Source organism: Apodemus sylvaticus, chromosome 5 (genome assembly GCF_947179515.1).
Source record: "Apodemus sylvaticus chromosome 5, mApoSyl1.1, whole genome shotgun sequence".
Classification (NCBI taxonomy): domain Eukaryota; kingdom Metazoa; phylum Chordata; class Mammalia; order Rodentia; family Muridae; genus Apodemus; species Apodemus sylvaticus.
The window spans coordinates 125328010-125350620 of NC_067476.1; the positions used below are offsets into that span (position 1 = coordinate 125328010).

A 22611-nucleotide genomic window follows, 5' to 3' on the forward strand; every position below is an offset into this window, starting at 1 on the left:
TAAATTGACCAATTTGGCAGCAAGAACAAAGAACATGCCAGAATATTCCTGAGCTAGAGATTCATGTGTCATTCCATGTATATAGCATTGCCCATCCTGGCGGTGGCCCACTCTACCACCAGGAGAGAAGAGGCAGATGTTTGTCTTTTGATGTGTTTCTGATATTTGTTTTGATTTAGCATCATTGGCTACCCTCAGCCATTTTTCCCTAGTTCTTGAGTCTGCTGACAAATTGCTGTTTAGAATGTGGTTAGTGGAGCAACTGGGAAAGCCCAAAGGTAGAGCACCTACCTTAAAGGTGTGAGACCGTGCATACAATCCCCAGCACTGATGAGTGTGTGTGTGTGTGCACGTGTGTGCGTGTGCATATGTGTGTGTGTGTGCGTGTATGTGTGTGTACAGAGACATTCATGGAAAGGATTGTAGGTATGAGTATGAACATTTTCAGGCATGTATGTGTATGTATGTCTATGTGTGCAAGCCTGCATATGTGTGCATATATGTATATGCATGTGGGAGTGTGGGGGTGGGTATGGTTATATGTGTGTGCAGGCATGCATGTGAGTGTATATATGTGTGTGGAGGTATGCATATGTGTGCATGTGTGTATATGTATGTCTGTGTGTGTGTATCTATTGTGTGTATATTCTAGAGGATATTCATTAGAGCAGGTGCTCACATAAGGAAAAGAGGAAGAATATTGGGAAAAGCTTAAAGACGAAAATAAATAAATAGAAAATTGAATCAAAAATAAGACTCCAGTAAGACTTTTTTGGAATATATTCATAATGGGAATTTTTGAGTAGATTCAAGATAAGGTAATCCTAGAATTCCATACTTTGTATAGTAGTTTTAGAATTATTATTATTATTACTATTATTATTATCATCATTATATAAAAAGACTAGGTAATTAGTGTTATCAATAGTCTTAGGAGAGTTGACAGATTTATTAGTAAATGAAAGTAATTTATACTAAACTAAAAACCGACAGCTGATTTTTAGAAGACAGCTTGATAGGGAAGAAATTGTGAGGCCTTAGAGATGTGGAAGAGAGAGAGAGTCGTAATCGGTCTGAAAAATCACAGAATGTATGCTGTTGTCCGTTTTGCTGAGGCAGGCCCCAAGGGATAACAATAGGATATATTCCTATTTGTGACAGAAAGAGAACAGATATTGGAACCAACTGTCTCAAACCATCAGTCAAAATGTACAACTCTGACAAGGTCACCAAAGGAAAAAAATAGAAATCTAACAAGGAATATCTGCAAGTAGCAGAACCACACAAAAATGACTGTCACCTGCGTGCTTCACTTCGCTAAAGATTGTATGTCAAGTGTCATGTTACTTATTTTTAGTGTGTGTGACATATATGTGTGTGTAGATGTGGTGGGGATAAATATATACATGCACATACAGATAGAGACACATATACACATGTACATACAGATGGAGGCACATATACACATGCATACTCATATGGAGGCACAGATACACATGTACATACAGATGGAGGTACATATACACATGCATACTCATATGGAGGCACATATACACATGTATATACTGCTGGAGGCACATATACACATGCACATTCATATGGAGGCACATATACACATGTACATACAGATGGAGGCACATATACACATGCACACTCATATGGAGGCACATATACACATGTACATACAGATGGAGGCACATATGGACCTCTTCTCTTCCTCTTCTTACTTTGTGAGACAACACCTCTAACTGAAGCTAGAGCTTTCTGATTGGCTAGATTGACTGGCCATTGACCAAAAGGCTCCATCTCTGCCTCTCAACCCTGGGATTACAGGAATGCACAACCACACCCCAGCTTTTTACAATGGAGGTCCTTGGTAGCCAAGCTCAAGTCCTCATGCTTACACCACAAGTGCTTTAACATTTAACTCATGATCCCACCCTTCTTCCTGGCTCCTTATTAAGTTTCCTTGACATCTATTCTGTCTCTCTTCCTACTAAAATATACCTATGAGTTATCTCATGGTTATGTTCAAACGCCCTACCTCAAGTTTCCCAGGCTACAACTGGGGTACAATTCACGGTAATATAACATGGTGATCAACCAAGGCATGCAACAGTGTCTACTCCATGTTTGCTGTGGAAGACCTGGGCTGTTGGTGAACTTGCAAGGTTACTTCTGCGCCAGAAAAACAGAACAGTCACAGCTATATGATGACTTTGTAATGACTGTTGAGGGAGAATTTTCCCATAGAAGTTATTATCATCTCTCTTGCATATTTCCAGCTAAGTGCTCACCAAAGCCCCTGTAATATCTCTCTGTCAGCCTTCCTCTGACAATTTTTTAATCAGATCCAATGGAGCTGTAGACAGCTGCCTTTTCTCCCCACCTTGTTCAGTGCATACTCCGCATAGCTACCATGAGAAAGAAAATCCCTCCCTGGCTCCCTGCTGTGCTCTCACCAAAGGATATGAAGCCCCATCTAACAGGGCCGCTTATCACCTGACCTTACTCTAGCTTTCACATCCTCTGTGGTCAGTTCTCCAACTGTGCTGAATTTCTGTCCATCCCCAGCATATATGATCTAAAGGTTTTGTTCCCCAACTCCATGGAACATTCCCTCAACCCCTCCCTCAAGGACCTTCCTCCTCCACTTCCTTCTTTTGCCTAAATCTCTCCCATCTTTGGCACTGGCTATCTGTACTCCAACCCCATGGACTCCTCTTAAATATTCAAAAATGTCAAGGTCTTTCCATGTGAAGCCTCTCCCAGGTGCTCTTGACTCCACCTGGAGCATGATCTGTCTCTCTCTTTTCATCTTCTTAAGTCCTGCTGATCAGTTTTAGGATCCTCAGCTTACATGCCACAAATATGGGGAAGCCCTCAGATGATCTTGTGAAGAGTCAATTAGCAATCTCCATTTCCTGTCATCAGCACTTAGCATGATTGGGAATAATGTGTTTGTGTAGTTAGTTTAAAACGTTCTTTGATCAGATCTACCTGAAGCACACTCCCAGGCTAGAATTCAAGGACAAGCACTGATCCCAGGAAGTTCCAGGAGGGAAGGAGTGTAGGGAGAATGGAGAAGGAAAGGAATACAAAATAGGTGCATAGACCTTGTGGGGACAGCTGGGTCCTGGTCTTCAGAAGAAAGCATGCATGCACCTCAGAGGTTCATCAATGCTTGGCTGTGGTTCTTCACTGAACAACTGCTATCCCACAGACTAAGCTGCCTATGGGTGTCGAATTGCTACCCTGTCCCACTTCAAGATCAGCAAGACAAGGCTCCATTGGAATCCAGAGGGTATAAAATACCCTCCTGCCTCTTGTTCATAGGGAGAAGTCACTGGTGTCCACAGAAACTAAAAGGGAGAAACAAGGGAGAGAGCTTGAGAGACAATACCCATCCGCACATCTGGACTTTCAGTTTTATGCTCCAGCCCTCGCCATCTGTATTTCATGCAATACTAAGAGTTGGAAATATAGTGTGACTCACAAATGCATATGCCATTTTTAAGTTTGGAAAAGCCATTTTAAAAACTAAAGAAACCTAAACCTCTTTAATCCCTGCCTCGGGATGGCTCAGGCAGGAGGATTATAAGTCTGAGGGCACCTGACTTAAATTCACTTTTACTTTGGAGAACTAAAATGTCATCTAAATGTGTGTGTCTAAAATGTCACTGCGACACATTGTCCTCAGTATCTGGTATGTATTTTATATTTACAGGACATCTCAGTTTGGACTAGCACATTTCAAATGTCAAATAGCTGTATGTGGCCAGTGGCTGTCACAGTTCTAACCGAGACATCATGGTAGAGACTAGATGCTCAGGAAATTTTGCTCAAGGACAAATGGTTTTGTTGGGTGAAGCAACACCTCCACTGAGGTCTCACTGGCTGCTCATGACTAGACGTCGATGCTCACCCTAAGAGCGTGTGTGACCCTCCTTACTTCATCCAGCATACTGTTAGCAAGCATAGCACCAGTTCTGGGCCACTCATGTGTCCTCTCAGTAGGCTTCTGGAAGAGTTTTTCTACCCTGATCAGTCCAGGGTCCAGAGTTCCCAACTCAGTCTCTGAAGAACAGAAGCTCCAAGACATTTTGTTCAAGGGTTTTAAACATATCTCAAGCAAAGTAACATAATTAATACATTTTAGGCAAAATTTTAGGGAAAAGATGAATTTTACATATTAATCTTATTTTGAAAACTAAGCTTTTCTAATGAATAGCTATTATAATCTCAAGTGGCTACTCAACTCGTGGCTACAAAACTTCAGAAGGGGAGAGTGAGCAATCTAGTCATGAGCTTGAGTCATGTTTAATGCATGAGGACCCCAGTATAGGGTAGCTTCTGGTTTTACTAGCTAAATACAGAAGAGTGTGGCGCCCCAACCTTAACGACCTTGGGTTATCACCTGGGATGTTTTTCAGACACTCAAAGGTCCAGATCCCACCCTGGCTCTACTAAAGCAGAATTCAGCAATGTGCACTGTAAGATGCCTGCCTGGGGCTTCTGTGCCAGGGTGATATTTGAGAACCCCATATCTAGATCCAGTAAATTCTAAGTGTTTTTCTACAGAAAGGCATTGTGAGCATAAAGAAAAGACAGATTCCTGTGCCCTAATTATACACAAACTCAGCTTTGGCTTTTTCTGCCTAAAGCTGTATAGTTTCGCTGATTGCAAATTATAGATGCTTTCCATATCCCCAGGTTCTGAAGTTTCAGATTCCACTAAAGAAAGAAATGGTCTCTCTACTGAACAGATGTAGACACTTTCCTTGTTATCATTAGTCAGTAAACCAAACATACAAGAATTCACATAGCCTTCACGTTGTATTGGGTGTTAAAGTCATCAAGAGTTGATGAACCCGTATAGGATGGCTGCTTGGATTATGTGAAAACACATCATTTTATATAAGGATGTAAGCATCTGTGAATTTTGATACTCAAGTTGTCATGGTACCAATCCCATGTGGGTACTGTGAACACTGTAATTTCATGTGATGTAAGGGGAATGTAGTGTTGACAATCACCCTGATAACAATATCAGACACAGATAAAAATTCAGTCACACCAAGCTATTAGTCAATGATTTTTTAGAAGTGAAAAAAGTGTACAAATAAAGCATTGCTTTTCTGCTTGCCAACCTCAGGGTGGCTGTGAGGGCTATAGGATTATAAATTCTGTGAGGGCACACTGTTATTAAATGTCCAGATTCAATTCGTATACATCATTTCCATCAACGTAAGAAAATTTCAAGAGTTACCTTACAATTTTTTTTGTTTTCAACCTAAAATAGTGGGATTCAACATGGAAGGGAAGAGTATTTTGAAAGAAAGTTCTATTAGCCTGAAAGTGAAAGCTTATTCTCTTCAGGATAACATGGGGAATGCCTGCAATCTTAGCTATGTGTGTATTCAGTTGTACCAGACAGGGCGTAAGTTAGCCTATTCACCATTCAAAAGAAGCTCCCTCAGGACTTGGCCCATAAGGAAACTAGCACTCATTCATACACATCAGCTGTCAGAGACATCCCAAAGGACCATAGGGACAACATCTTGAGAGATTCAATACTGTACTGACGAGAGTCTTATTCAGCTCAAACACCCGGCACTTGTTTAGATATGTGTAGATGAAATAAGTTTTATAATTTTTCTTAATAATTTCCAGCTTCACTTCCACATTGTATAGGCAGACACATATCTCAGGAAGGAACTGCCACCCGTCCCAGGCACTATTTTGTTTCCCCAAGAACTTAATTTATTCCTTCCCCAGCATCTTGAACTTTGTAGGTACCCAGCAAACATTAATTGATGATAAAGATATCTAACGGCTTCTGAATGTATTCATGGCATGACGGTTCTATTTAAAGACAGTCTTTATATACTTCCCATTCTTCAGAAAATTAAAAAGAAAAAAGTTAGGAAAAAAACCTGCTTTCTTTTGCCAATTCTGAATTTAACATCTGCACAAAGTACAATGTGTGCCTGTTTGAAAAAAAATATGTGTAGGCACACTGTTTTTCTTGATTGGGGAACAGAAATGACAATATAGAGAATTATAGGTTTTAGAAGGAAATTTAATCTTGGGACTTGAAGTTAATGCAAAATTACAATGAGGAGGAGGAATGGGGGAGGGGAGAAAATTCCATTAAAATTCTATTATTGTAAACCAACTTTGGTCACTTTCCCAGCTTTCGGGTAGAGACAAGGTAATGCAAATATGTGGGAATGGGTGCAATTTATTGTTGTTTCTCCAAAATAGATCACCTACCACAGTGATTACTTATGTCAACATAATTTGAAGTCTGATCTTAGTTGCCCCATCAAGTCTTTGGGAGACTTTGGGAAAGTTGCTTAATTTCCATTCACTAGCTTTTTTTAAAAAAATGACTCCTTAATATTTTCTTCTTAGCTTTCCTTAAATAGGTCTTGATTGTGTGCAGGATGCTGTGTGACTCTGCCGGTTCCACAGCTTCCCCTGGAGAAGGCTTTGCTTATGAATTCTGTTTGTAAAATACCTAGAAATCCCCCGATTAAAAGCTAGCCCCATCGGAGTTAAAGTGTCAGTATCAACAAGCCATATGCTGAAGCATATGTGAGCTATTAGGTTCTCATGTGATACTGCAAATAGATCTCCAATGTATTGATATCTGCTATTTTTATACCAAGATACATTACAGCCTAGTGGGTATGCTAGGGTAACACTGTCGATGTTAAAATGCCGTGAAGTTCAATCTTTCTACAGACATTTGGTGAATACTTAGACACTGACTCTCTACCATCATATAAAATGTACAGAAAGAATAGATGCATGCTATAGTGTGCTATACAGCCTCTTGTTGACCAAGTCACATTCATGTCTCTTTGATAGCTACACTTAGTATTAAAAGTAGTATTTCCCATTATTTGCTCTTTCTTCTAGAGGTCCCTATGGTATCTGGGACATGGTTCACAGGTTTCCTCACCCCAGGACTGAAGAGTAAACCATGAGTTATGCACCTACTCTTTGAGATTGTGATGGGTAAGGTAGAACTGCTTCTGGCAGGCAGAAAAGCAGGACCTAGCACCCCCACCACACACACACACACATACACACACACTGGTTATGGTAACCTTGGCATCTTGCTAAGATATTCCACACATCAGTCAAGAGAACTACATTAGAGCAAGTTCATACAAGTAGCCACAGGCCTGGGGAAAACATTTTTTTTCCTTGTGGTTCATTGTTCTAGTAAGGAGACAAAATGGCCAGCAGGTATCTTAAAATGAAGGCCCACTGTCTGTCTTATATCTGGGTCAACTGTCTTGGCAAATCTTCCTCACATGATCTATGCCTCTCCAACTTGATAAGTAATCTGAAGAAGTTAGAACTGGGATAGTTTTACCTTTTTTTTTATGATATGTTCACAAACCTGGCAAGGCTAGGTAAGACAGTTTTCATATTTCATTAAGTCATAAATAGCTGCTGAAGATGTATCGCATTCTCACTTTACATCCTTATTGGATATCAGAAAATGAAGTGGACAATGATCTTTGCCTGGGTAGAAGGGACCTTCAAACAGTGACAGGCACACAAAATCACAAACACGATACCTGCATAAACTGCACGATAAATGATTAATAAGGAACGGCGGAGATAGCTCTGATGAAGGAGGAAAGAGCGAGTGTATGCCAGAGGCTGTGAGTTTATATGGAGGAGTGATTCAGCAAAGACTGATTGAAGGGAGACACTTGGACAAAGACTTAGAAGTAACCAGGAAGGATGCTAGACAGCAAGGGAAGGCATGGAAAAAAGAGGCCCTAGAGTCCTGGAGAAGCAGCCACAGGCTGAAAGGCTGGGAACAAGTGAGAGAGAGTGCAGCCCAATCAGCTCCCATCTTGGTGAGTGAAAGGCCAATATACTCATAGCCAAGTGTGCAGAAAGATTTATAACAGGCAGCAAGTAGGAGAACATGTGAGTCATTTCTAAAGCAACTGAATCAAAGGGGCATTTTGTTCAAAGGGAGAATATACATATAGATAGAGAAAGAAAGTGTCCATTTGTTTATTTTTTGTGTTTGTTTATTTGTTTCAACACAGGGTTTCTTTGTGTAGACCTGGCTGTAGTAGACCATGCTGGCTTTGAACTCAATGATCTTCCTGCCTCTCTGCCTTCCCAAGAGCTGCACCTCCACTGTGCTGCAAGGAAGGGTTCCTTCTTGATCATTCTCAGTTAAGGGGTGCAGTCTTAGTCACTGTTCTGTTACTGTGAAGAGATATAATGACCATAAAAGAAATCATTTCTCTGGGTGGGTGGGGGCTTGCTTACAGTTTCGGAGGTTTCATTTGTTATCATTATGGTAGGGAGCACAACAGCACACAGGCAGGTGCCGGACTAGTAACTGAGAACCACACCCTGATCTGGAGGCGCAAAGAGAAACTGTGGGCTTGGCATGGACTCTTGAAATCTCAGAGTCCACCCCCAGCGACACACTTCCTCCAAAAAGGCCACACCTCTAAATCTTTCTAATTCTTTCAAATAGTGTCACTCCCTGGTGACTGAAGCATTCAAATACAGAGGCCTATGGGAGCCATTCTTATTCAAATAGCCACAGGTGCCTTTTTTTTTTTTTTTGAGTGCTCAGTTTAAGATCATAATTTTATAAAAGGAAAGGTTGTAGACACATGCAGAGGCAAGCTTAGCACAAGGTCAGGAAGCGCCGCACGTTTTAAAAGATTACAGTGGTAATAATGCCTCTGGCCATGCTAAGCTTTCACCATTAAGTTTTAGTTTAAAAATAAAGAAAAAGACACTGTGGACGTGTATTCATATGATAGTCTGTCCTTAAACATGCCAGTCTTCTCTCAGTAGCTAACAGGAGAACAGAGAAAAATGAGTTCAGGGAACCCCGAGGGGCTCCACCACAGAGACCTTTCTGTCAGAGAATGTGAGCAAAGACTTTGTGTGACCTAGCTCACATTTTCAAGCCAACTGGCTTCCAAGCTGAGAATAGACTTTGGAAATAAGAGCTGGCACAACAATGCATGTTGGGACATTGTTGCTATAGACTTGAAGAGAAAGAGGAGGGAGGCGGGTTCAAGAGTGGCTGTAAAAATAGATGGAGTCTAACTTCTCCTTAAGGCTTAGTCCATCTACTCTATAGGAACCATTATCTGATACTGAAAAAATACGGATTTAAAAAAAAAATAACCTACAGCTTTATGCAGTTTAAGAACAGCTCCCAGGTGGACAGTATACTTTTTTTCAACCTAAAGAAATGAAATATACGCCAAGCACAGGTAATAATTTGCTCCCTGGGGAGAACATGACATTTTCTTCCTAATCCCTCAGCGTGCGTGTTTGTGCGGAGATCCTAATTGATTTAAGGCACCACACTAGGTGCTGAGGGGGGAGGGGGTAAAAGGGGGTAGAGGGTAGGGGGAGGTGAAGGGGTGGATCGCTATAACAAAGGGTTGTCATAAAATACTTAAGGTTGGGTAATTCATTTAAAAAAAATGTTTCTTTAGCCCACAGTTTGAAGGCCTATGGCTCCCAAAGTTGGGCATTTCTATCTATTTGTTCTCTGGTTATGACCATCATAATGGCTCCAGTGCATGGGAAAGGAATCAAATCGGGAGATAAGGTCTCGTAGAAAGCGACAGGAAGCCTCAAGAATACAGGATCTTTTCAGCCATATCCTACATCCCTATCACTTTCAAGTCAGCGCCACCTCTGAAGAGAGTGCACTGCGTCATCGCCTCCTTGGGGATCACCCACGTGAACCTTTGGGGATGCAGACGCTGCACACCAACTGTTCAGCAGGTGAACATCGGTCACGAGAATCTGCTCTGGCAAGAGAAAAGCTGTGCTTTGTAGTAATCTGACCTGCATCAAAACAGCTCTAAAGGGACTCTGCTAGTTCAGGGTCTGCACCTAATTTACACCACCTCGACTTCTGTATCCGTAAAAGTGGAGACGAGGAGAGCAGAAATACTGTGGGGTCCACTGGAGCGTGTGATAACCAGGCACATAGGTGATAGAGAGGAGGCACAGGCAGGCGGCAGCTGCCGGGAACCACAGCTGCAGAGCAGGCGGTGCACACCTGCTTATCTTTCCTGAGAGACAGGCGTGAGGCTTCCCATTAATACGAGTCAGGCAACTTGGAGACTCTCTCACTAAGAGATCAAGCAGCTGGTGACACCCTCAGAACCAAAACCGGAACCGTTTGGAATTAGCGGTCCCTCCCCCGACCTCCCTATTCCTTCAGCCCTCACTCCTCCCTGCCTTTCGATTCCAGAGAGATGGAACAGAGCTGCCCATGGTAGATTCTCTCATTGATCATCTGGTGAGAGTCTTGAGCCGAGGTGAATGGAGATCAAAGGAACGTGACAGCGACATGCTGTAGGTACTCCTAGCCATCTGCAAAGGATGTCTTGGAAAGTAGGGATAATGTGAGTGTGACCCATGCCTTGGATAAGCTGAATGGCATCTGTGTTCATTTCCAGGTCTGGGTGGTTGTGTTACAGTCAAGAATAGATTTTTTTTCTTTTTTGTATGAAACTCACACCAACATGTCCAGAGCTGATGGAGTAATAAGGGGATAGTTATATCTGCAGTTCACGCTCTAGTGTTTCAGACTGAAAACAAAACAAAGCAACCAAAAAGCAAAAAAGACAAAAACAAAAACACCTCCCACCTTTTGATCTTGCTGTTTAAAATTATTCCAATAAAAAAACACCTTTTTATAAAATATCAGTATTTATATTAACATAAAGATATGCTATGCCAATGTATAAAGTATTAAAAAAAATTTAAAATTGAAGTATTAGGCCCATATGGTTCAAATATAAAAAAGTTTGGGGTCTTTGTGTTTTTTATTAAATCACAGAATTCATGGCAGATAGTAGTTTTGCTATATTTTAATAATATAGCAAATTTTAAAGTATAACTTAAATTTTAAAGTATAACTTTGTAAATTTTATCTTCCCAGAATTTAACCATGATATTTAGATAATAACTATTAGCTGTCTTTCCAGGGAGGCAATAACAGACTGATCTTGAGCCTGTTTGCAAAGGCTCCTTGTTACCTGTGGCAGTCCTGCACAAAGGACTGAGCTCATAGCTGCTTCTTGAGGTTGTCCTAAGATTTACATTTAATAGTCTAAACAGAGCATTTTCAAACTGAATAGAAGGTACACATCAATCAGCACATGCTAGCTGTTGCCCACATAGCTATATAATTAAACAAAGCATAAACATTATCATACCAATGTCAGTGACAATCTTAAAGACTATTCCTCTCTTATGTAATTTAATTTCATTTCCAAATGTGTGTCACACATTTTGAAATGTGTAAAATGAAAATATAGATGAGAAGAAAGCAAAATTCAGGCAAGACTGACCTCCTTACACAGAAGACAGAGGTAGCGTAGGACTCCTTTGGTTAAGGGCCTGCTGTGCAAGCTTAGGAATCAAATTCGGTTCCTTTGCAAACCTGTTGGGGGCAGTGCTGTGTGCCTGTAGCTCCGCCTAAGGAGGATTGGCTTGGTGGCCAGCCATTCCAGATGAATGAAAGGCCTTGTCTCCATCAATCAATAAATAAAGTGGGTGGGGACTGGTAAGATAGTACAGTGGTAAGTACACTTCTGCACAGGCATGAGGGTCTGAGATCAAATCTCCAACACCTGTGCAAACAGCTGGACATGGCCACACCAGCTGTGCAGGGTCAGAGACAGGAGAATCATTGGAGTTTGCTGACTAGGTTCAGGTTCAGTGACAGACATTACATCAGGGAACTAAGACAGACAGTGATAGAACAAGACACCTGGCATCTTCTTTTGGTTCTGACCTCCTTCATGGGTACACATAACTGCACACACATGTACAGATTTAACACACACACACCTGTGCATACAAATTACACAAATACCTACAACATACACAAAAGATTGTCAAGCATTTAGTAAGAAGTAACAGAAAAACATACCATATATATTACTCAACTATTATCAGTTGCTTTCGTCCATAATAATGCCGTAAGCTGTCCTGACTTCTAGTTACTTACAAGAAGTTATTTTTTTTTTCTCATGCTCATGAGAACCTGGGTCTGCAGGTGGTAGGTTGGTCACCGTATCAACTAGATCGGCTAAATCAACTAGATCAACTAGGATCGGCTAGATGGTTCCATTTTGAGATATGAATTCCATATTCTCAGCCTCACTCTACTCTGGGTCGAAGGCTGTTCTACCTATGTCTGTGCAACCACAGCTGCGAAAGCATCTTCTTCCTGTGGCAAACAGTGAGAGCACAAGACCTGATTCCAGCTCTGCAGCACACTGAGGTCCTGCCGGTATCTTATGCACTCAGATTTCATTATCCAAGTCAAGTGGCTGAGTCCAGCATCAGTGGCGTGAGCTTCCTACTCACAGGCGGAGGACACTGGCAGACAGTTACCCTGTTACAGGGCACCGCAGACTTAGGACCAAGAATTTAGTCTGTGAACCGATTTGCTTGCGCAGACCTGTGTTAGAACTGGTAATAGCCTGCCAGCGAGCAGCACACGTCAGCCTGCTTGCCCAGCAGTGGCCAAGGACTTACCCTGATTGATTTCTCTTTCTATTCCCATTTCTATACACAGCTTGTGGAAAGAACTAAAAATATCAAAATAACACCTTCTGGCCATAATGCTGGGATTCTGCCTTGCAGTCTCCCTTGGTGGAGAATTAAACACATGCAAACCCCTTCTTCTAGTATGAATTCATTCTGCAGGCGGGCTCCTTCCTATGACTCATGTAAACTTCACAATGTGTTCTTGCAAATAGCACATGTTTAATAAGTACGGGTTAAAAGGTAGATGGTCAGAAATAATTCTAGAGGCTTGGGAAGGAGGCAGCGGCAACATTCTTACTGGTTATTCTGCTTTTTAGGGTGGGAAAGTAAAATGTCACATCACACACTACATAAGAGCCGTGGAAGTGTATATCTCAAGTGAATAGATGATTCTAAATGTGCAATAACTGGGAAAATTTAGCTCCCTGGAAGCTAGCTTCTGTGTGACATTTATTTTTTTAGTCGACAAAATAGCCCGGTGCTTCCCTGTAGGTAGGTATTGCTTCACACTTATTGTAACCCTTTTAAAATCCCTTCTAGAAACCACAAGTTTATATGCTCTACCCCACTTAACTTTTTATTGTTTATATGTTTCCTGTGAAGATAGACAGATTGAGCTGCTCCTTACCGAACACTTAATTGGTAACCAAGCAATGTGAGTCGGTGTGGTGTGTCGGCGTGGTGTCTTCTTCTCCCTCCTCCTCCACCCCCCACATACACCGGCAGAGGCCCACTTTTTCAGTAAGAACTCACTCATTGTAAGCATTTAAAATGGATGGAAAGATAAAACGCAGCCAGAATGTCCTTCTAAAAGGCAGTGAGATGCATGTTAATCTAATTGCCCAAGAGTGCACGGTGGGCTTTGAGAGCAAGTCTTCTGCATTGGCGCCCCCTGCTGGATTTGAGCGTGAATTGTCTCTGAAATTGAAAAAAACCGTACCTTTTCAGCTAAGGGCGTGCTACTCAAATGGCAAACGCAGGCTGGGCGGGTGATGGTGCATGCCTGTAATCCCACCACTGGAGGCGGGGGGGGGGGGGGGGGGGCGGGGGGCAGGGGGGCAGAGGCAGGCGGATTTCTGAGTTCGAGGCCAGCCTGGTCTACAGAGTGAGTTCCAGAACAGCCAGGGCTACACAGAGAAACCCTGTCTCGAGGGGAAAAAAGGCAAACCCAGCCTACTTCTAGAATACCTTTCTCCCATGATGAACATGCCAAATGATTCCTAACCTAGCTTCCCAGAAGCAGAAATACTCAAGTAGAAAATTTCAGCTCTGAATGTGAATTTCTTTTTAACTGCCAGAAACAGTTCCTTGCATTCCTAAGACTTGTTTCTTTCTCTGTCTGTAGTCTCCAGTTAAGAAGCATCTCTGTCTCTGATGTAGTCACACTAGAACAGACATGGGAGCCAGACTAATTTTAAAGGCAGCCTGTCACCCACAGACTTCAGACCTATTATGAACTCTACGTTATGAAGTCTGCCTGTTTGGGGGAAACGGGCAGATCTTCTGCTCGACTCAGCCCATTTGGTAGGGAGGAAGGGAAGAAATAATTGGCTAAATTTTAGGCACGTGCTCTGGAACCAGCTTGGCCTTATTAAGGGAAGAAGAACAACCATGATGGCTATTTCCTCCCAAGAGCAAACATCAGAGCTGCCATCCTCAATAGCAGGTGCTGTGTGGTGCTGTGTGGCGTGTCACTTACTGCAGTGGATTTAAAAGCACACTGAGAAGTCCCTAGCTTCTCATATTCAAAATTTCTCTGTGTCCCCCTAAAGTTGAAAAACTGAGTAGATTCTGTACATAACTCGGGTACTCATTGACTGCTGTCTTGTTCACAGTAGAGGCTGCCTGGTGGATTGTTTTGCAGAGTATCTTGGTAGTGGTTCTCTGCAAGTTCTAGGGGTATTATTTTATCTCTACTAGTCAAGCAACCCTCCCCTCCATGGGGAGGATTCTAATACTTCTGCTTTTGCTTTAGGAACCAGTAGTGAGGCAGCACATGCCTACTTTCCCAGCATTCAAGAGATCCAAGGGTGAGAACTGCAAGGTCAAGGTCAGACTGCACACAGAGTAAAACCCTGTCTGAAGGCTCAAATCAAACCAAACCAGGAAAGAATGAACAGTACCAAGTGGTAGTACTGAAAACACAGTAAGATAATAAGTATTGGTGACTTCGGCCTACTTACAGGCCAGGGATAGAGAAGGCACGGCAATCTTTCTGCTCTGTGACATTGGCTAAGGTGGCCATTCTGTATTCTACAGGCAGCTGGGATGGACTAGAAGATGCAACACTGTCTCCCTCACGGGTCTTGCTTCCTCAGAGCTTGGTTCCACGGCCCTCTCTGTCCAGGGGAGTCTAGTCTGAACTGCATTGCAGTTCTGCCTCCCTTTCCCAAAGGAGAAAACAGGAACTGTCATTCTGAGGCAGCTCAGAAGGCTCAAGACATCGTTTCTACCTTATCTGCTTGGTCAATCAAGTGACAAGACATATCGTGTTCACACAGAAGGCAGTTAGCTGCTGCTCCTGGACAGAAGGTGTTATGGTCATTTGTACTTCATATTGCTAACTTCTTAGGTTCAGATTTCTATATGTAACTACATTTTATATTCCTTTCCTGTATCTTTAGATAAGGTAATAATCTGCATTTCCCTTTTCACAAAAGTGTTTGGAGATCTCCCCAAAATTAATTATAAAATCAGGTCTTTACTTGCCCTTGGGGGTATATTTTCTCAGCCTGTGAATTCACAAATTTTAAGACAAAAAATAATTAGTTGCAAGTAGCCAACCTCCATTGCTGCCACCCATCAGTTATATGTTTTTCAGAGTTATACTGTTGATCAGGGTAATGAATTCAGGACAAAAACATTCACATATTGATGTGTTAGACCGCCATATACAAGATAAATGAAAATAAAAATCTTGAAAGTCCATATCTAACAAAAACATAAAAGGCAAAGAAAATCAGCCAAGCTCCTCACACTGAGAATATTACTTGATTCAAAGCCGAAAAGAAGATTGGAAGTAAAACGTGTTTGGCATCTTTGGAAATGGCCGGCAAAGGAAGAAATGCTTCCAGCACCAGAGTGAATATTATTTACTTCAATATTGTTTTTACCTCTAGCAAGCCCCGGAGAAGAGACGAGCATAAATGCACTTATTTACATGGGGGGGGGGGGGTTCTATGTCATGCCTCTGATTCATCTCTCCGCTGTGCTTTCGGGGAGTCATGGTACATTGCTTGCAATTAATTTCAGTGTCGCGTATTAGCCATAAAGAGATATTTCATTAAATGACTTGATTTTTTTTCTCCCCCTGTGGTTTTTCTTAAAAGATGAAAGTGGTCCAGAGGAAAAGCAAACTGCGGAAGAAATGGAAGGGCAGAGCCAAGAAGCAGGTGGGCTCAGGTTTCTTTTGAGGAGTCTCCTAGGCCTCATCCACAGAGGTGATCAACAACTTTACTCACTGTTATTGTCTGAGAATGCTTATGCCTTTTCAAAGCCTGATTAACCCAGTGTTCCTTCCTCTCTCCAGTTCCGTTAACTCTGAAGTTGACTGTGCTTCCATACAAAATGCTGCACTCTTGTTACCGATTCCATTTCCTTCTCGTAATAACTGATTGCCTAGTAATGCGCTAAGAACTGTGGGCCAAGATCGGAGGCACAGTGACAGAGCTTGGATGACTTAGATCAGGGTCAAAATGAGCAGACAGAGTCAGAGGAAGACAAAATGGAATTAGAACTATGTGAAGAAAATGAACAGGGAAAGAAAAGGCTTTCTTGTCATACGAAATGGGATGTTTTAACTTTCTTGCATTTAATTTTGAAAAGCCATGTCTCTGGCTATCTTTGCATGTTGTAGATGGTGCCAAATGACCCAGAGCAGCAGCCCACTCCCAGCGGCTATAAGATAAAACACCTTTCTGACATCACCCCTATTAAAAGAAGTCGCTGTGCCTATTGATTATATTGTTATAGATTCTACACTGCAGATTATAAATTTAGCATTTTAAAATAATAGCTGTTCCAGTTCATAAGGGATTGAAATCATTTTTGAGTTATCACTGCCCCCTACCCCGCCCCATTTTTGTCCTTGGGAATGCTGTCCTTTAAGAGCACATCATATGAATAAGAGCCACAATCATACGGATTCCAGCCTTACTGCCCCCCCAAAATACCCCCTTCCCTTCAATCTCCAAGCTATTTTCCTTGTTCTATTGAGCCCCCTTGGAGGGGAACGTGTTTATAAAGAGTAAGCTCTGACTCCTGTGCCCACCACATCCTAATCCATATGTTGAACTCTCAGAGTTAAACTAGGCAACATGATGTGTTTTCTGCTGAAAACTTCTACACTACTCTTGGGACTGCTTTGAGTAAAGAGATTTTATTATTAACTGAAAAGATGGAGTTGAAGGATGCTAATCAGAGGATGCATTGAAGCAAGCCAGGAATGGCCTTGTGTACCCGTTGCTGGATCAGCTGCTCCTTTCTTTTGAACAGAATAAATTCTTGGTACTAGAAACTGTTCTGGTCTGACAGTTCCCACCCACTACCCTTATACCATCGCACTGTGTCAAAGGTGGGCTTACATGAAAAGCTGTCATTGTTTCATGACGACATGTATTAGTCAGCTAGCTACTGGCTGCTGAAGACCTGGTCTGACTGCTGAAGTTTTATGAGTTTTATTCATTCAATGTGCTGTTCCAAGCTGTCTTTATTAACAATGATTTTCTCTTATCACTGTACATACACACATACAACACATACATGTACACATACATACATACACACATACATGCACAAACATCTGCACATATATGAATACACATACACATGTATACACACATACATGCACATGTACACACATGCATACACATGTATACACATGCATACACATGCATATACATGTATGCACAGGTACACACACATACACACATAAGTGCACACAAACATGTACACACATACGCACACATATGTGTATAGACACACACACACACCCCAATGCCTATGTTTTATTTATTCATCCTTTCCTCCTAAATCAGTTAGTTTTGGTAGTTTCTTTTTGGTTTTGTGACCATCTTTTGAGATGTCAGAGTGGAAGAGTATAGGCTTCCTCTACCTATTGAATATGAGACCATTATCACTCAGTATGGCTCTCATAGGTGTTTATTGCAGCATCTCAACTGCCTTCCTCAGTGGCTCCTCTCGCCATCCAAGACAGTGTGCTGATTGGTGGAGACTATCAGCAGGGTCCATTTAGAATTGTGCACAATGCTGATTTTGCCCTTTCATAGCCCCCTCTGATTAGGCAACAGAACAACCAAAGACATAGTTTTGGTTGTTAAAGCCTCTTGACCTGTTGTTAGTTTCCAAAATAAAAATATCTTGCTTTCATTCAACATAGTTCCCAGTGCCAATGTTGATTGCATAACTCTGCAGGTCTCTTCCACATAATGGAAAAACGCAGTCTCAAAATAGCATAATTTATTTACAGGTTCTGACAGCTGTCACCATCAAATCAAATACAATTGCATATAGTATTTATCAAGAAATCAATAATAAATATATATTGAAGGTTGCCTACCTCCCAAGCACTGAGTGTGCACTGCAAATGTTACATTTAAAACAATATCCGTAGTTCCTTGAAGCATATAGTTTGGTGGGGGAATACCAACAATAAACAAATCAAAAGGATACAATTATCAGAGATTTCAAGTAGCTTGCAGAGCAGAGAGGTGAGATTGAGGCAACCCTCAGAGGGCAGCTCTAAGGAGGACTCACTCAGGAAGTGTTGCTGGAGATGGGCTCTGAACACGGATGTGGGAAAATCCCATTCTAGACAGAGGGAACAGAGAATAAATTGACTTCCAGATGGGAAAGGGGAGAGGGGTGTGACTGGATCAGGGTAGGCTCAGCAGAGTGTGAGATCTGGTAAGAAATCATAGGCCCAGATTATACCTATAGCATGTGCTTCAACTTTACTACAGAGAGAACTTATTGGAACATCTTAAGCATTGGAATAAATGATCTATGTATTAATGAACTCATTTTGACCCATTTTTACTCCCCGGCAAATTGTCTACAGGCATCATGACAGAGGATTCTAAAAATAAAGACCAAAAAACTGAAAAAATGGCACATTCTAGAAATAAGAAGTGGCAGGGTATACAAGTTGTGGGGCACATGGGGGAAAGAGGAATCCCATGTAGGTCTTAGGAGTCTACTAGCTTCAGTGTCTCTGGCAGTCGGGGGCTGGGCAGCAGTACCACTTAACTGCTCCATGGAAGACATTTTGTGAAAAAAGTTAATCATTTCGTTTTTGCATCAATAAATTTGAAACTATGTGCAGACAGCCATAAGGGATGCCACATTAGATAAACATGTTCATATTAGGGAGACTTTAGGCCAGGTATAGGGGACACTGTGATATAAGGGATATTTACAGCCTGGGACTAAAAGGAGAGTCAGTGAGAACAATACGTAATTGTCAAAAGCAAAGGAGCTGGGATGCCATCACATCTACATCACCCTGCCCCCCCAAAAAGGCAGAGGCAGCTGCTACAATAACGTCTTGAAAAGAACAGGAACAGGGCTGTGAACCGCTTCTGAGAAGTCAAAACAGATAGACAGGAAGAAAGGAAGTTGAGCGTGACGCTCCATGGAAAGATGTTCTCTGAGAGGGAGGCTGAGGCAGGAAGACGACGGCAAGTTCAAGATCTGGTGGGGCTGTCTTGAACAAAGGAAGGAGGCCAGCGCCTTAGAGGAGAGAGTGAGGAAGACTACCGGGAAAGCACGCAGGGCTTCAGAAGTGAAGGCATAGAAGGTCGTGACAATCACTTTCTTCAGTTTTGCTCTGAAGGGAGATGAAAATCAGAACATGCTATGACTTAAGGGAACGTCAATAGTTGGTGCCTTTTGTTTAAGTCATAGGCAGTTGATGCCTAACGAAAGAAAGTGATCTACCTCACCCCCCCACCTTTCACAGATGTTATTCTGTGTTTCAGTAGAGATGCAACATGAAAGCAAAACCTTATGTAATAGACAAATGATATGCTAGAAAGTAAGAAAATGTCCTTGAATTCTGTATTTTATCTTTAAGTTTGTGACTGACTAACTATGAGAAAATGTGTATATTGTTTTACCAGTTATCAGATGACCTTATTAATAAGTTCCTGCATCCTAATTTACAGTTTTAATGTTAGTAGCCCAAACATGAATCAAATCCCCCATGGTTCTGATGAGACCAGTAAGAGAGATCAGCTCTGAATGGCCTTAATTGGTGCTGTGAGGTGGACAGAGTCCTCCCTGTCCTTGGTCTCCATCTCATATCCAGATGACATGATATTCTGGCATATCTCTGGGTGATTTTCTTTGAGTGACTCCCTTTCTCCTGGACTACAGTGCTGACAGCCACAGAACCACTGTCCAGCTGGACAGCCCAGTGGATTGGCAGCCCATAGAAGTGCTGAGCTAAGCAAAAGCAAACTATAAAAATCACACACATCAAGGCACTTTGTAGAAGCATGCATGGGTATATGTTACCACACATCACAAATCAGAAACAGTATTCTATTGTTTGAGAATTGTGGAGGAAGCCAAATGCTACTGGACTTGTTGGCATACTATAGACAGCAAACAAGTCTTCCCCAAAATACATTTTTATAGTTCATTGGCCTCTGTCTTATGTGAAGATGTATGCTTCATTGCTTATATTAAAAAAAATACAGTGGGCTGGAGAGATGGCTCAGTGGTTAAAAGCACTGACTGCTCTTCCAAAGGTCCTGAGTTCAAATCCCAGCCACCACATGGTGGCTCACAACCATCCGTAATGAGATCTGATGCCCTCTTCTGGGGTGTCTAAAGACAGCTACAGTGTACTTACATATAACAATAAATGAATCTTTAATAAAAAAATTGCATTACAACCCTCTGTCCCGGTAAGACCATTTGGCTTGTGAAGGACACTGACACCTTCATAGGCCAGTGGTCAGGGAGCTGTAGGGAAGGAAAAGCCACAGCCTAAAGGTACTAAGCCTGAGGCATTGCTTTCTGTTTTATAGATGGTGTCAACACCACACCTGTGCCCAGCCCTGCTTCCGAAGACAAAGCTGAAGTCCATAAAGATGAAGGTATGAGTCCACATCTGAACTTCCCTTCACAGGTCCTTAAAAGAAAACGGTGTGGGGTTTGTTTATGTGGGAAAATGGTGCAGCAAAAGCCTCTATTTTGAACACAAGGATCCCACCCACTCTGCTCCATGCCACATCGAGCCTCTTCAGAATTTATATATACATTTACATTTGTTCCTCTAAAAATAATGTTCATAAAAATAAGAACAGGCGTGGAGAAAGTGTGGTTAGAGAAAAAAATGTTTATCTGAAACTCAAGAATTTGTTGATTCTGCTGTTTGTAACTATTCATAGACATAAGTTTAAAAGTGTGGCATTGAGGACCACCTACCAGAGTTTGAAAGTCATCCATAAACGTCAGCCCGAGGCAAGGCCACATTTCTATGGACTATGACTAAGAAAAAAGTATTGCTGCCCCAGGTAAACCAAGAAGAAACCAGTAGTAATTAGGAGAAATTTTGACTGCTGTAGAGATAAGTGGCACAGAACAGAGATGCAAATGCTTTCAAAAACATTAAAGAAAAATAAATTGGGTCATTTTCTCCTCTCCTTCCTAATTGGTGGGTAACTCTTCCCATCAGAAATAATATTTGATGCCTGCCATTAGTAGCTATTAAAACCTCATGTGACTGCCAGATTAGACTATTATATTTGAACAAATGGGTATCTTATAAACATACTTGGAACTTAAGTATGTACTTTGAATCCATTTTTCTACCTGATCTGATGCAAAAAGAGGCACACATTGCCGTGAAGACTTGCTATTCTTTTAATCTGTCGGGGAAATCAAAATAGTCTTGGAATGTTAATACTCACTTAATGACACATACAATTTCATGTACCATTGCCCTGTGAGTCTTTGTTTTAAGACATGTAGTTGAGGGCAGTTGATAAGCGTATAAATAATTGGGTTATATGCTTGGGGCTTAATCTAGTTCTGCTACCAGTTACATAGCTAACCTTTGACAGATAATTCAAGAAGTGAGCAAATGATTAGCAAGGAAATACATGGTCAACTTCTTTGTACTTTAGTTTCCCCTTCTGTAATGAGGACAAGAGCAATGTCTATCTTCAGGGTGGGAGCACGAAACAGTGGGTCAAAGCGCTTGCTTTCGGTGCAAGTGTGAGAAACTGAGTTTAGATTCCAAGCATCTAAGCCAGTGCTGGTGGCTCATGCCTGTAACCATAGCACTCAAGAGTCTGAGGCAAGAAGATTAAAAGTTCAAGGCCAGCATCAGCTATACTGCAAATGCGAGGGCAGTCTGAGCTAGAGGAAGCTGTCTCAAATAGAAAACAATGAAAAACAAAACAAAACAAAAGCCCTCTAAGTTCCAATGACCTATATATAAACACACCTGCAATCCCAGGACTGAGATTGAGGACAACAGATCACTAGGCTTGCTGCCTGCCAGGTGAGCTCCAGATTAATTGAGAAACCCTGTCTCAAGAAAATAATCTAAAGAATGATAGAGGAGAATGCTCTGTGACATGCTGTGGTCTCCCCCATATACCTGTGCACATACATATCACACAGCATATGCGTATCACACACACACACACACACACACATATACATGCTCAGTAGATAGTATGTACCTCACAAAATGTCACAACACAGGTCAGTTTCCTTGCTGTTTCTCTGGCCCTCATATAGAACAGACTTTCCAGACCAAGATAGATTATTAGGAAGTGACTTGTTTATCACACACACACACACACACACACACACACACACACACACAGAGAGAGAGAGAGAGAGAGAGAGAGAGAGAGAGAGAGAGAGAGAACTCTAGAAATCAACTCCTTTAATAGATTGGGGAAGAAAACAGAACTGGCTGAGGGGGAGCTCCAGTGAACTGTCATCCCAGATGACATTATAAAGATGAACTTCATG

At 41.8% G+C, this 22611-nt stretch overlaps 1 protein-coding gene across 11 annotated transcripts in view; it reads left to right on the top strand.

Annotated features, from left to right (window-relative positions):
* Nucleotides 1–22611, top strand: part of Macrod2 (mono-ADP ribosylhydrolase 2) — a 2114706-nt gene that overhangs the window by 1953443 nt on the left and 138652 nt on the right. For 6 of the 11 annotated variants that reach the window (XM_052183754.1, XM_052183758.1, XM_052183755.1 and 3 more), the window contains 2 exons: nucleotides 15924–16034; nucleotides 20649–20717. In XM_052183754.1, coding sequence (XP_052039714.1) covers nucleotides 15924–16034; nucleotides 20649–20717 — 180 coding nt within the window. The remainder of the gene's footprint in view (nucleotides 1–15923; nucleotides 16035–20648; nucleotides 20718–22611) is intronic. The other 5 variants (XM_052183756.1, XM_052183757.1, XM_052183763.1 and 2 more) reach the window with 1 other exon arrangement.